This window comes from Lepus europaeus, chromosome 13 (assembly GCF_033115175.1).
Source record: "Lepus europaeus isolate LE1 chromosome 13, mLepTim1.pri, whole genome shotgun sequence".
NCBI lineage: Eukaryota > Metazoa > Chordata > Mammalia > Lagomorpha > Leporidae > Lepus > Lepus europaeus.
The window spans coordinates 60,362,887-60,378,281 of record NC_084839.1 but is presented as its reverse complement, the minus strand read 5'-3'; the positions used below and the strand labels follow the sequence as shown (position 1 = coordinate 60,378,281).

Genomic DNA, 15,395 nt, shown 5'->3' with positions numbered 1-15,395 from the left:
TAAGTCTCATAAGGTCCATATGTAAGTAATAACAATAATATTATCTCCATTTTATGGATCAGAAAAATAGAGCAGAGAGGTTAGGTTAATTTGCACATGAATATTATGTAGGCAGGCTAGATTTCAGGACATACAGCTTCAAAGTAGGTGCTCTTAACTATTATTTTGACATCAAAGCAGCTCCAAGACCAATTTCTAAAAACTACAGACAATTTGAGGGCAAGCATTATGCCTTAACCTCTGAATTTCCAGTATCTGTGTTCCTGTACACGGTTAGTAGAGGAATGATAACTAAATCAATGTGTACTAGATAAAAAAAAAAGCAGTTCATTTTTAGTTAATACTGTAGGGGGCATAATTGTTCTATTTATGAAAGTTTACCCTACCATAAGCCATCTAAATAATTTTCATTTATAGGTTGGTCATACTTATATAAAACAGAGAAGTATGACTGGATGCTTTCTATGCATTATCCTACACATTATCCTATGCTTGATGCTCTGCATGTTTTATTTGATATATCCTATAAAAGAATCCCCTGTAAGGCAACTAAATTGTCTTCATGTTACAGCTGAAGAAATGAAGGAAGAATAAGATAATTAACCACTGTCTTAATGCTGGTATACTGCACAGCAAGATTTGATCCAAAGTTTGACTCCAAAGCCTACATTCTTTTTATTTAATTTTATTTATTTGATTTTATTTATTTATTCATTTTGACAGGCAGAGTTAGACAGTGAGAGAGAGAGACAGAGAGAAAGGTCTTCCTTTTTCCATTGGTTCACCCGTCAAGTGGCCACTACAGCCAGCATGTTGCGTGCGGCCGGTGCGCTGCGCTGATCCGAAGCCAGGAGCCAGGTGCTTCCTCCTGGTCTCCCATGCAGGTGCAGGGCCGAAGCACCTGGGCCATTCTCCACTGCACTCCCGGGTCACAGCAGAGAGCTGGACTGGAAGAGGAGCAACCGGGACTAGAACCTGGGGTGCCGGCGCTGCAGGCGGAGGATTAGTCTATTGAGCCGTGGCGCTGGCCCAAAGCCTAGATTCTTTCCCACAAGTCATGCTCTGACCCACTTTCTGTGGTTTTTCAAACACTGCTAGCCATTAGATAAAGCATTCACTTGTTAATTGCTGGGGGTGATGACTATACTTTATAAAAAGCAAACGAATTTCATCTAATACTATAATTAATCATTTTCAACAGTTAGCTGTAATCTTTTTTACTAGAGTCAGTGTTGCACACAAAATGAACATGAAAGTAACGAGTAAGTGCACACAAAAACACAGCATACTTAGTATTTAGCCGCGGATACAATACTGATTAGTGGCAAACTGAATAAAACAATATTCACAGCAATTATTTCAATTTTAAATGTCTGCAACTCTAAAGCACCAAGAGGATAAATATTCATCAGTTCTTCCTTAAATCTGGAATAAGGAAACCTGGTGACTGGTTAGCTGAATACTCAATCCTGACCTTCCATTCAAATACCAAATTCTATGCCTGGTAAACAGCAGCACATCTGGCCCACTAAATATTTTAAGAACTAGGGTTTTGATAAACATAGGGTTGAAAATTAAAATGTTCTTCAAGGCTGGTATCCATTTCTGGGAAGTCAAGCAGAGGTCTGCTACTTGCACAGAAGTGCACTTGTGCTCAGAGGAGTTCCTCACTGTCAAAACCATTCTGAGAATGGGAACTCCGCCAAAGCAGGAGCTTCTGCTCTCAAAATAGCTGGAAAGGTGAGTACATTGCCAAGGAATCAGAACTAGAGGCACTCCTGCACAAATTCATTTGCCTTTCTATTACTTTCCACAGTAACAACAACAAAAAAAATAGTTGGCCACACTATTTGCTGCACCTTGGAGGACCACTTTCAAGAAGTTAATTTCGTCGGTTACCTGATAACATGGGGCAATAAGGCCCTAGGGGAAGCCCCTCTCCTCTCCTCTCCTCTGCTGGGCTCCAGCAAACCTGGGGAGAAATTTGCTAATTTACTCTCCACAAAACCCTTTATCCTAAAAGAGAAGGGAAAGAGGATAAAGAGACTCCCTTAAACACCAGGAGTCTAAACAAAGACGATGCTCTCAGCTCTCTGCTGAGCTGCCAGCCAGGCCTGTCCAGGTGTATCCTCTCCATTCAACCACGGAACCCTTGCTTTCCCCCAGTCCAAGCGTCTGGGCACTCACTCACTATCCCTTCCATTCTGATGGCTGCCCTGTCCCCAATAAAACCGCATTACTAAGCTAAATAAAAAAAAAGTTCATTTCTGAGGTTGTTCAGTAACAGCTAACATTCACTGAGCACCTATTATGTGCAGGATGCTGTGTCATACACTTTTTAAAAAAAATTTATTTATTTGACAGGTAGAATTAGACAGTGAGAGAGAGAGAGAGAGAAAGGTCTTCCTTCCGTTGGTTCACTCCCCAAATGGCTGCTATGGCTGGCGCTATGCCGATCTGAAGCCAGGAGCTTCCTCCTGGTCTCCCATGCAGGTGCAGGCACCCATGCACTTGGGCCATCCTCCACTGCCTTCCTGGACCACAGCAGAGAGCTGGACTGGAAGAAGAGCAGCCGGGACTAGAATCCGGTGCCCATACGGGATGTCGGCACCACAGGCGGAGGAGTAGCCAAGTGAGCCATGGCACCGACCACATGCCATACACTTTTACAAGCACAATTTCATGTATCCTCATGATGAGAGTTCCAAAGTAAGTACCATATCACTCTCTAAATCTTCAGGCTCAGTGAAGTTGCCAATTCAAGTTATTTCAGAAGCCTGGATCTAATCGAGCAATATTTCTCTAGAGCCATGTTTTTAATCACTATACTGTATACCCAAGGCCAATTTATACCATAAGCACAGGGACTAGGGCCCACAATACTTTTAGGGGTTCCCGAAGATGTTTTAATATCTAATATTCATATATCTATCTTTATACCAAGCCATAATATAATTTTAAGCATCTTTTATAGAGGGGCTCATGAAGTCATAATGTGGCCTAGATGATATCACATCTCCTCAAGTACATTGGCTTTTATGGTTTTCTCATTACTCACATATGTACTTATTTTCTATTGGGGTTATTTCCTTGAATGTTTCTATAATTATTTTTTTCAAAGCAGATTAGACTTCTGTAGGAGACAACAGTGATTAACTATCCAAGAGTTTAACTGGAGTTTGATTGGAGCAAAACATCATAAATGAATCATTTCTATTCATTTCTCTGTCTTGGGTAAGGGAAATCCTGGGGTATATATGCAGTCACTTCACTTATCCACTGGTACAAACCATATATGTAATGCAGAGCTTCCCAACTGGTATGAATAGGTTACAAGTCTTCAAAAATCCTGAAAGCTATTTATAGACGTACAGTATTCCCCCTCTTATGACAGTTAATTATATCCATTAACTTGATTGGGCCATGAAGTATCCAGATACTTGATTAAACTTTACTCTGGTGTGCACGTGATATTACCATTCAGATTGGTTAAGTGACTAAAGCAGACTGCCTTCCCTAATTTGAGTGTCATCCATCAACTGAAGAACTGAATAGAATAAAAGGCTAGTTAAGAGGGCACTTGTCTGATTTCTTAAAAATTGAGACATCAATTTTTAAGAATTTTTAAGTCTTTGGGTTGAAACTGAAAACTGAGCTCTTCCTAGGTCTCAAGCCTGCAGGTTTTTGGAACTGATACCATTGGCTCCTCTTAGGTCTTCAGACGCTGTCTGAACTGTACCATTAGTTCCCTTGTGTCTCCATCATATGACAATTTCTCAATCTCCAATAAATTTCCTTCTGTCTAGCCATACATACACATCTTACTGTTTCTGTTTCTCTGAAAAAATCTTAACTAATATTCTATTTTGTAAATGACTATAATGGATTACAAAAAGGTAACATTTCTGGAAAGGTATAAAAGACCAGACTTAGGATCCTAGATTCTGGTTCTTTCAGCACTCAGATGTGTATCTCCTTTATAGTATCTTGTATTTAAGCTAACTCTTAAAATTTCTTCAACATATTTTTGATAGTTTTCCTTTCTTGCTTAGGGACAGAAGCTCATTAATGTCACTAGTTCTAATATTGATAGCACTAGATCTTGCACTCAAGTGGACATTTAGAAGAAATGTAAAATCCACTGAGTAATTTAATCTTCCACTTAAGAGGATACCTTATGCCTCATCACCATTAAATATTAAGTAAGATATCAAGTACAATCTACAGTTGTATACTTACTGATTTCCAATTTCAAACCATACAAAAAGAGTGACCAAGTATATTATTCACTGTGCTCTAAAAAGATGGCATGCTCCTTCTGCCTAATTTCTGGATAAATTTAATAAAGTATTTCTGTTTGTTTTGCAATTAAACACCAGAGTGTCAAATTTGCTGAGGGAAAAAGAGCAAAAACAAATGTTATCCGAATACTTAAAGCAAGCAAAGATCTGTAAGGCCAAAATCTTAACTCTTAATTCCCTCATTGCTTTTTATTTCTGCTTTCAGTCTTCAAGTGTTCAGTCACAGATGGGAAAACTTGGCACAAATCATAAGTAGATGATTAAATGAAGGTGAAAATGTAAAATTGGTTATATTCAGTTTTTCAGAATGCTGATCTTTCTGGTGAATAACATCCAATAAGCTTGCCTCAACACAAGCCAAAGTACTAGTAATTTTCTTCTTTTTAATCTTTTGTGACATGCTTAATTTTTAAAGCTCTCAAATCGTCAGCTAGTAATATTTTCCCAGTAGCATTATTAATTAGATCACTAATAACAAAAAATGACACAAAGCCTTCTTTCCTATAGCCAATTAATATAAACAGATAACTTTTCAATTACCTAAACTCCCAAATAATATCCAAAGCAGTATTTTAAAATTTTACTAAAGCCCAGGGTTAAATACAATGCTTAGAAGTTATTTTTTTTTGCGATTGGTGCTGTGGTGCAGCGGGTTAAAGCCTTGGCCTCAAGTGCTGGCATCCCATATGGGTGCTTTGGTTCGAGTCCCAGCTACTCCACTTCAGATCCAGCTCTCTGCTATGGCTTGGTAAAGCAGTAGAAGATGGCCCAAGTCCTTGGGCCCCTGCACCTGCATGGGAGACCCAGATGAAACTCCTGGCTCCTGGCTTTGGATCGGCGCAGCTCTGGCCATTATTGCCATCTGGGGAGTGAACCAGCAGATGGAAGAACTCTCTATCTCTGCCTCTGCTTCTCTCTCTGTGTAACTCTGAATTTCAAATGAATAAATAAATCTTAAAAAAAAAAAAAGTGAAGAACAGTCTGAACTTGTTTCTCATTTTTACAATGGAGATACTACTTATTTACTTTTCTTTACATTTTATAAGAATGTTAACAAGAGAACAAAACATACTGAACTTTGGGTTCTCAGAAAAGATTATTAACGGAGAGGAGAAAAATATCCTTCTCTAAATAATGTACATGTACAGCTTTTACATCATGGCTTCAACCTCTTGAGGTGTGCTGGACCCACGACTGAAAATTAATTTGACTAAGAACATTTTTTAACTTTGAAAGATTTCTTTTCTTGGCTGAATTTTCCCTACCCAAGTAACAAATTATCACTATAAAATCAAGGAAAATGTATTTATTAAAAACTTAAGAAACCTTTTTGGTAGGTTAAAAAGGCAAAGTTCTAAAAAATAAATAGGGATCTAGACAATGTCACATACCAAATATAGTGAAAACTGAAATCTGGAATGACAGCTACACCATTTATGTGACTTCACAATACAAACAACTGTTCCCAATATTTAATTAAATTAACTAAACTCTGAATTCTAAAAGTCCTTCACAAAGCAAAATTTGAACAAACTCATTTGATAGCATTCTGTTCAGGACACTAGTTATATCCAGGTAACACTCAACAGGAATAAATCATCTAAGGTATACCATTAAGAGAATCTAATATTTAATATGTGAGAATTTCTGTGCTATCCTGAATACTGTAACAACTGGTAAAATATCTTAAGAAAAATACTAATACATCTAATCCTCTACAAAAGGATGAGGCTAATGTACTTTTTCAACAGAATCAGAATGCCAAGAAAGAAAAGTACAGGCCCTAAATTTCTTTCGTAACAGCAGAATAAGAACTAAAGTCACTGTTCAATCTGTCCACTTCTCAATCCTTTACTCAGTAGGGCTTACCCATTTCCCTACCTCACCTGTTTTTGCAAACTTCTGGCAGTTTCTCTTTCTCAGCATCCATGTTCAAATCATTTTGTATAACTCCTTCACCAAAAATAAAAGCCTGAGGTCTGAGCCAAACAAATTTCAGTAAGTCTTAAGGCATCCTTCCATAGTCTATGCAGTTTTTGGTTTATTTTTTTACAAAAATTAGAATATTACAAAATTCTTATTTTTTTGCAGATTGATTTTATTTTTTCACTGGTTTAAAAATTTACTTTCATTTTATCTTCACAAAATTGCTTTGAAGTAGGTGCTACCTCCTTTCTATAGAAAACTGAGTTCAGATTAAGACCCAAAGCCACAGAACTTTTAAAGAGGCTGAGTCAAGGTTCAAACTCACATCTGTCCAAATCCATGAAGCCCATGTGCTTTATTACCTCTTGTATCCAGTTATCAAACTAGATATAATTTCAAATTGCATGATGGAACAAATTCCTATCTGAAGTGGTCATACTTTAAAAAATTCATTATCTGATGATGTTAAAAGTTCTAAGGCTACAAATTCAAGATCATCCAATACTAGTGTCACCCTATACTCTTAGAGTAAGGATGAAACTTAATAGGGAAAGGGTTAGGTCAAAACCAACAGCCTTCATTTTACATTGTAACTAGTTCACTTGTTTAAAATTGCAAGGTTCTGTTTCAGTAAACTACTCAATAGAAATAATACACATTTAGCTAAACCATGTAATAACGGAATCAGCAAATTAAAATATTCAGATGCCCAAAGCCAACTGGAAAGTGATTAGCTATGCAAACCAATTGGTAATGACCATTAATTTCTCTAACACCTCAACATGTAAAAAATATCAAAGCAATGATGTCTAATCATTTCAATTAACACAGACTTTGGAAATATTTTCAATTGAAAATGGTTTACTTAGCAAAAAATAGCTGGAGAAGTAAAGTTTGTAGATTCTGATTTTATTCACATTATTTTTAAAATAATCATGGACCAAGTGTTATGTACAAGCCCTCGGGTTGAGGAAAGATGAATTTAGCATAGGACACAACTTAAGACTAAGGAACAACCTGGATATCAAGCTGCAGCTCTACGGGCTGCTTCAAGTCAAAATAAATCTTAATGGGTCTTCTCTGAAAGTCTGCACCAGAAAAGGTTAAAAAAGAAAGCCTGTGGGGGCAGATATTCTCCCTGAAAAACCTGCTTCACACGAAATGTGAAGCGCACATTTGTGAGACATTAGAAGCAAATAAATACAATTACTATAAATCAATAAACAGACACTTCCTGTTGTAGAAAAACCTAGAACCTAAACCTAAATTCATCTCACAGCCTCACCACAGGTCTTTTAGTATCTGTTAAATGAGGCCCAAATTTGCTTTTTTCTAATTCTTTTTTTTCCCCTAACCTTTAATTCACTGTATTCTTACCACAGGTTGAAGTTTCAAATTCTGCTTGCTCTTTCCTGCAATAAAAACTATATTTATTTCAATCTCCTAGGTCTCTGACAGATAAAGTCAACAGACTTTTCCTGAAGCTTAAAAAAAAAAAAAACGCAAACTCCTAAATTTCTGTTTAACCTTCTTTTCAAATCACTGTAGAGATAAAAATTGAAGAAGTTATGAAAGAGTTAATTAATTAACGACTGCTTACCTACATGCTATTTACCTTTGCCAAAACCTCAAGTTGATTAATTTCTCTAAATAGAAACAAACTTAGTGAGAGAAAGAACAAGCTTACCAAACTTTACTATGGTACCGTCTGGAGTTTTCCAAAGCATTATAAAAAACGCAGCTAACCAACAAATCAAGTACTACATATCACAGAGATGCCTTCCATAGGAAAAAAAAACTTTCTTAAGTTGCATTAGAAGCCTCCACAGCAATGTCAGATGAAATAAAGAAAATCAGTAAATACCTGAACTGAAGTGGCTGATTCCTGTAAATGGCCCCTAGCAACTGTTCCTTTGGAAGCTGCTAAAGGGGCACTGTGCGTTTTAGGGGTTCTTGGAGTATCAATGCTTTCATCTGTCCTATGTGACTGCCAGGCTTCCTTTCGATGATGAGATTCAGTAGTCTGTTGGTCTCCAAAAGCAGCCCAAGAGCAACCGTCTTTTTCTTCATTCTCAAAAGCATTCCAGTCCACAGCCTGGCCAGGACCCGCTGAACTGAAGTCCGCAAAGTCATCAGAGTCTTGAAAAGCACTGCAGGCCTCTTGAGTATCTGGCACGGAGTCAAAATCTCCAAACTCACCTTCTTGCCCATTTTTCAGTTTGAAAACCGGTTCAGTGCCTGTTACACTTGACTTTCTTGCCAACTGACATTCCTCTGATAAACTGTCAGAAGTCTGTCTTAGGTCTGACTCAGTAAATATCATTTCCTCTTGGCAAGAAACAGTGTTCGTATCCCCAAATTCTCCAAAGTCATCACCTGGTTCACTAAAATGTGGAAAGTGCTCTGAGGACTCTTCAAAAGTGACATCGCTCATTGAATCTTGTGTACCAGTAACATAAGGCGGAGTTGTGCCACTGGCTGTGCCAAAGTCACCAAAATCATCCTCATTGGTGTTGCAAGTCACAAAGTCATTACTACTATCACCATTTTTCACACTTACACAATCATCCAAAACATTTTCTTCTGTGGGATCAATGTTTGGATTTTCAGAATTAGTAAATTTCCTACTTTCTTCTTTGGAAAAACCAACTGCATCACCAGCATCAGAAGTGTTAACAGAATCCATGCATAGGTCATCACATTTAGAACTGGGTGAATCATGTCTTTCTTCAGCTTTACATTGTTCTCTCCGGATAGCTTCTGAGTTATCCGCTGAGTCTACCAAACTCCAAGTCTTGGACTGAGTACTTGAATTTAAAAATTCATCCTGTTGCAGTGTTGGAAGTCCTTGTTGCTCAACACTGAAACCTCTGCTGGTCATTACACTTGTTTCTGAAACACAAAGCTGATCGTCACCATCAGTGTCTCCTTTATTGTCACAGCTTCTACTCAAAGATACTTCTTTCACGGAATTCAGTTCACTGACTCTGTTAATTTTATTGTTTTCCTGAATGGTAAGTGCTTCTCTATCACTTAAGACTGCGTATCCTATTTCTTCCAGTTGTATCCTTTCCTGATTGGAAAATGTGGCAAAATCTGCAAATTCCTCAGCAGGACTAGGTGCAGAGTCAAAATTGTACTCAGTGCTGTGAGTGCTAAGAGGCTTCTGTCCCTTTGAATCAGCTACATTGTCCAGATCATCTGTTCCCTGAGGATTTACAGTTTCCAACCCTGCAAACCCATTTGTTAGAATCTCCAGACAAGGCGGCTTCTCACCATTGCAGCTCTCTAACCACTTGTTTTCATGAACATTCATGTCAGTTCTAAAATCTGGAGAGAAACTTTCTGGTGTTCCAACATTCTGTCTCTGCTCCATTACTTTATTTAAAACTCCTGGATTTCTGGGAGAATCTAGAGTTTTAGATGAAATTACTTCTTTGCTGGTGGTAGAAAGCAAGACATCAGACTGTCCTTTCACAGGAGGAGAAGGTTCAGCAGTGATGTCCTTATCATTACCATTTTTAATGGACTTAAAGCTTGTAAGGCTATCTACATTTTCTGAGAAATCATGAATTGGCATAAAATGGTTTGAAGGTACAAACTCTTCCTTAGGACGAGTATAATCCGGTGTATCAAAATCAACAAACCCTACACCAGAAGGGCTGACTTCTGAAAACCCACCAAATTCCCCAAATTCATCCTCCTCTTCCTCCTCTGCTCCATTGTCTAGTGGTGGTGGGGATGAAGAATACATTCGAATGATGTCTGGCTCCATTGCTGAGTTGTTTTCAAATAATTAATTTATATCTGTAAAAAAAAAAAAAAAACACAAAAGGAGTTTTTTTGGGGAGGGAGCTGTTTAGATTTAAAATGTCTTCCAAAGTTTTCTCAAAGCTACTTTAAAAACAATGTAAATTTATACTGCTCAGTTTTTTATCTTTTAAACTATTTTTCACTTAGATGAGATTACTTTACACAGCTATGATATAATGGGGAAAAATGATCTCTTTTAATATATGTTACCAAGGGCATTGGTAGTACATTAAGGAAATTTAGGGATTCCAGAAAATTTTAAACATATTCTTACAAAAGTACACTTTCGAAATTTTCTGCTTGCTTGCTTTGTTAAATATTCTGTTTCAAATTCACTGAGGACTCAGTACTTGCCTTATGCATTTGTATGAGTGCTTTATAAAAGACATGACAATTATATCTAATAAACTGCTACAAATATTTTCTTAACTTTGCTTTTCAATATTTGTTTCTGACCTGTTATTTAAAAAATTTAAAAGTAAGATTTACCGTATTTTTTAAAAGTTATCTTTTTAAAAATGTTTTTCTTTCTCCTCCCTCCCTTTTGCCCTTTCCCATTTCCCTTCCCTTTTTTGTTTTTCTTAATTTCTTTGAAAGGCTGAGAGACACGGAGATTTTCCACCCACTGGTTCACTACCCAGATGATTGTGACATCCAGGGCTAGGCCAGGCCAAAGCCAGGAACCTAGAACTCAACCCAGGTCTCCCATGTGGGTGGCAGGGACCCAGGTCTTAAGCCATCACCTGCTTCCTCCCATGGTGCACATTAGCAGGAAGCTGAGTCTGAAGCAGAGAAGCTGGGACTTAAGGCACTCTGACATGAGATGTGGGCATCTCAAGTGGCAGTTTAAATGTTGTATCAAATGCATCCATCCGCAGTTAACTTTTTAATACTTTAATTGTGAGATGGTTTAAGACTCATAAGAAATTGAAAAACAGTACAGAGCACTTGTGTATATTCCACCCAGTTTTCCCCAGTGATAATCTTATGATCACAGCGCTGACTGGGAGTAGAAACTTACTGCTGTTGTTCAGCACCATGAGAGACTACCATATTGCATATCACTAGTCCAAGAAAAGAGCAAAATTCAAAGTATGGTTTCTATTGAACACATATCACTCATGCCACTGTCAAGCTGAAAAATCCCAAGTTAATCCATAATCACACAGGGACTGTTGGCACATGGTTAAATGATGAAACTGACGAAAGTACAATACATGACCATGAAATCCCTTTGTGTGGGTATCACCAGTTTTGTTGGTGTGTGTGTAGTTTCATGAAATTTTATCCCATGTGTAGATTACATTAGAGTAACCATTACAACAATCAGAGTAAGAACCATTCCTTTAACACAAAGAAACTCTTTCATGTTACCCCTTACTACTTACATACTTCCCCTAACACTAACCCTTGCAAACCACTGATCTAGTCTTTGTCATTATAATTTTGCTATGAATGCTACATAATTGATATCACATCATATGTAATCCTGTGAAGCTGGCTTTTTTCATTCAGTCTAATGCTCAAGAGCCACAAGGCTGTTGTATACATCATTAGTACAATCCTTATTGTTCAGTAGTATTCCACTGTATAGATGTATCAACAACTGACTGTCCAATCACTCCTTATAGGGTGTCCATTTGGATTGTTTCCAGTATCTTCCTACTACAAATAAAGCTACTATGAACATTTGGGTACAGACTGTTAGGTTTTCATTTCTCTAAGACATCATACCCAACAGTTTGAATGCTGGGTCATATGGTATATTCAGTTTTATAAAAAACCGCCTGTTTTGTCAACTTAATTTTATGGAGTTGTTAGGTAGGAAGTCAGAAATGAGCTTGTGTGTGTGTTTGACAAAGGCCTAACAAATGGACATCTAGGTCCAGCATCCACATCTCAAAGCCATCCTGATAACCTTCCAGGTGCAGCCCAGTATCTGCACTTCAAACGCCCTGCCTGGATCCTGATGATCTTCCAGGGGGTCCTGCCCCTTCTACCCGATAACCATCCTTCCTCTAAGGCAGGGCGACGCCAGCCAGGCTTCCCTTGTCTGATAGCTTCAGGGGGAAAACTCAGTAGGAATTTTTCATATTTACATCAACAAGTCCTTTGTTCGGGAGGAGAAGAAGGAGAGGGGGAGGGAAGGCAAGACCTATCCCCTTAAAAGCCCCAGCCTAAATGTGCACTGTGCACTCTCTCTCAGGTCCAGTCTGGAGAGGTGCCCTACCCTAATAAACCTTGCTATTTTGCTTTCCACTATTCTCTGTCTCACGCCTGAATGCTTTCTTGCATGAAGACAAGGACCCTTTGCTTCTCCAGTAACAGAATCAAATCAATTGATCTTTTTATTTGCAATTTTCTTCATTTTTTTGCTATCATATAGGCATAAAATTTCACAAATATTCAGTTTTATTTTTTTCTTTTAGTTCTCTTTGAAATTTAAAAAAAAACTATTTGAGAGGCAGAGAGACAGAGTTCCCATCTGCTGGACTTGAACTCAGCCCACTCCAATATGGGACGCAGGCATTCCAACTTGCAGCTTAACCACTAGGCCAAACACCCACCCTTACAATACTTTTTAGAAAACATGTGTGATGTTTGAAAAAATGGTATAATTGATTGTTCAAGGCCTATTTCAAACGCAGCTGTTAATACAAAGATCGGCATCAGGAACTTTGTGACTAACACAGAGTAATTTTCTTCCTGTTGACCTTGTCAAATGCTTTATTTCCCCTTCTAGGTGACAAAGGCTCTATCAGCCTTCCAGACATTTCCGTATTTCTCAAAAATGAGTCACCTATTCATATGTGGAACTTGGGCTGTTACATGTTCCCCTCCAGCAGGTTTTGCCCCTGCCCAACTCACCCTTCAGAAACTTGAGAGTGCCACTGCTTCTAAGTTTCAGCCAGCCAACCAGCGTGGAGGAAGCTCAAAACTTCCCAGATAACTCCTCTGTGTTCAGGCCAACTCAACTTAAAAGGAGCTTTATGTTAATTTATTTTTTTGTTTGTTTTTACAGGCAGAGTTAGACAGTGAAAGAGAGAGAAAAAGGTCTTCCTTCCGTTGGTTCACTCCCCAAATGGCTGCTACCGATCTGAAGCCAGGAGCCAGGCGCTTCCTCTCAGTCTCTCATGCTGGTGCAGGGCCCAAGCACTTGGGCCATCCTCCACTGCCTTCCCGGGCCACAGCAGAGAGCTGGACTGGAAGAGGAGCAAGCGGGACAGAACCGGTGCCCCAACCGGGACTAGAACCCAGAGTGCTGGCGCCACAGGCGGAGGATTAGCTTAGTGAGCCACGACACCGGCCATGTTAATTTATTTGTAAAATGAATTTGCAAATGATGTTTGACTTAGATAATCCACTCTTTTTTTAAACACAGAAAATATGTGTTTAAATAGCTAGACCAACAGTTAAAAAGATGGGGAACAGGAAAGAATAGAGTAATAGATATGCTACTTTAATGTTGTCTCTGACACATAGCAAACTCAACAACGTTTCATCCTTCTTAATGACTACCTGCACCACACCACAAGGTGTTCCAATCAGTTGTTGGATTTCTTTATAACCTGAGCAAACAAGCACGCACGTGCCTGTGCATGTGTGTTTATGAAGAGGGGATTGTATTCTACTTGATATCTTTATTTCTGCTTAGTACAAGACCTGTAAGAGAGGCGAAAACAAGTAATGGGGCTATCATTTTGGCAGCCTGGGAACGTTCAAGCTACATTATACACAAATAGTTAACAAAAATACCTTGTGACTAGGTAGGTGGTAAAGAGGTATCCTGAACGTAGTGAGAGCATACAGACAGAGAAATTGGGCAGGCTTCCTGGATTGTGGAGATTCGTCCACGGGAAATAACACTTCACAAGAAGACGTGGGGACAGTACAGGTGACTACAGTAATTGAAAATGCAGGCTAAAGCATTTAGGGCTTTACAAACCAGGAAAATTACAAGGTTTGGGAAATCTGGTGTAGGAGGTCCAAACAAAGGAGCCAGGGGCATAATCTAGAAGTCCAGGAGCAATAGCAATCAACAGTGCAACTCAAGCCCTGGGCCAGATTAAGAGCCAGGGTACAGGGCATACTGGGTGAAGGTGTTAATCTTTCACCAGAAGAGAGCTGCACTTGTTTAAAGGACATCTAGCTTCAACTCTGAATTGGTCATAAGAGTTGATATGAGGACTCTGTAGGTTGAGAGCTCTGTGGTCAAGAGGCAAGGCGAGTTTGGGAAGGATGAACAAAGAAGGGATGGGACCATCCATCATCTGAGACTTCTGGCCATTTAACAAGTTTCTCAGGAACAGAGTTAGAGAACAAACTACCAAATATCAAGACTTGGTTTAAAGCCACACATTATATGATAACAAAGACGCCACTGCAGTGTGGTGGGGGAAAGGACAGCCTTTCTGACAAAAGGTGCTAGATTAAGTGGCTATTCCCACAGAGGGGAAAAATCTTTGATTCTCTAACATCTTACACAAAAATAAGCTCAAGATAGAGCACAGGCCTAAATGTGAAAGATTAAAAAAATACAATAAAAATCAATCATCTAGGAGATAACTTAAGATCATTTTTATGACCTTAGGGAAGGCAAAAATGTTTCAAACAAGACACAGAAACCACTAAACATGAAAGAAAAGATTGACAAATTGGGCTGCATTAAAATTTAAAACTTCTGCTCATCAAAAGAACATCATTAATACACAGTGAAAAGGCAAGCACTGCCTGGGAGAAGAGATCCTCAATACATGTATAACTGTCAAAGAACCAAATCCAGCTTTATGTGAATAATTCCTACAGATTAATGTGAGACAACAACAGGAAAATTGCCAAAATATTTGAAAAGTTATTTCACAAAAGAGGCTATCCAAATGGGCAATAAATGTATGAAAATTATCAGGGAAATGCACGATAAAACTATAGTAAAATACCAATGTATATTAAGATCTAGAACAGCTAAAATTAAAATACAACTATTCTAATCATAGCTACTTCTCACACAGATGTGGAGCAAGTGGGATTCTCTCATACTTTATTGCTGGGTGTATAAACTGATGTATGCATTTGAAAAACTGAAAATATTTACCACTAGATCTTTAGTACCTGGCATATTTTGTGCACTCAGTAAGTTATCAACTATCATCACATTTTAACTTTCACCAAGTATGTGACTCAAATAATAATCTACCTGTAACAAATATAAGCCAATGTTTGCTCAGCTGGCATAAACTTTCATGTGACTCTGTATTTTAAAAGGTCAATGAAAGAATAAGTCAAAGTAAGTCATTTAACAAAAATATTTATAACCACTTTAAAGATACATGAAGACTTTATTGTTAATTTTTATCT

General features: G+C 38.3%; 1 protein-coding gene across 5 annotated transcripts in view; it reads right to left on the bottom strand.

Moving 5' to 3' along the window:
• The window catches only part of AFTPH (aftiphilin), a 71,508-nt gene that overhangs the window by 30,389 nt on the left and 25,724 nt on the right, over positions 1-15,395 (bottom strand). For all 5 annotated transcript variants that reach the window (XM_062209534.1, XM_062209537.1, XM_062209531.1 and 2 more), the window contains one exon: positions 8,092-10,034. In XM_062209534.1, coding sequence (XP_062065518.1) covers positions 8,092-10,002 — 1,911 coding nt within the window. In that variant the 5' untranslated portion in view covers positions 10,003-10,034. The remainder of the gene's footprint in view (positions 1-8,091; positions 10,035-15,395) is intronic.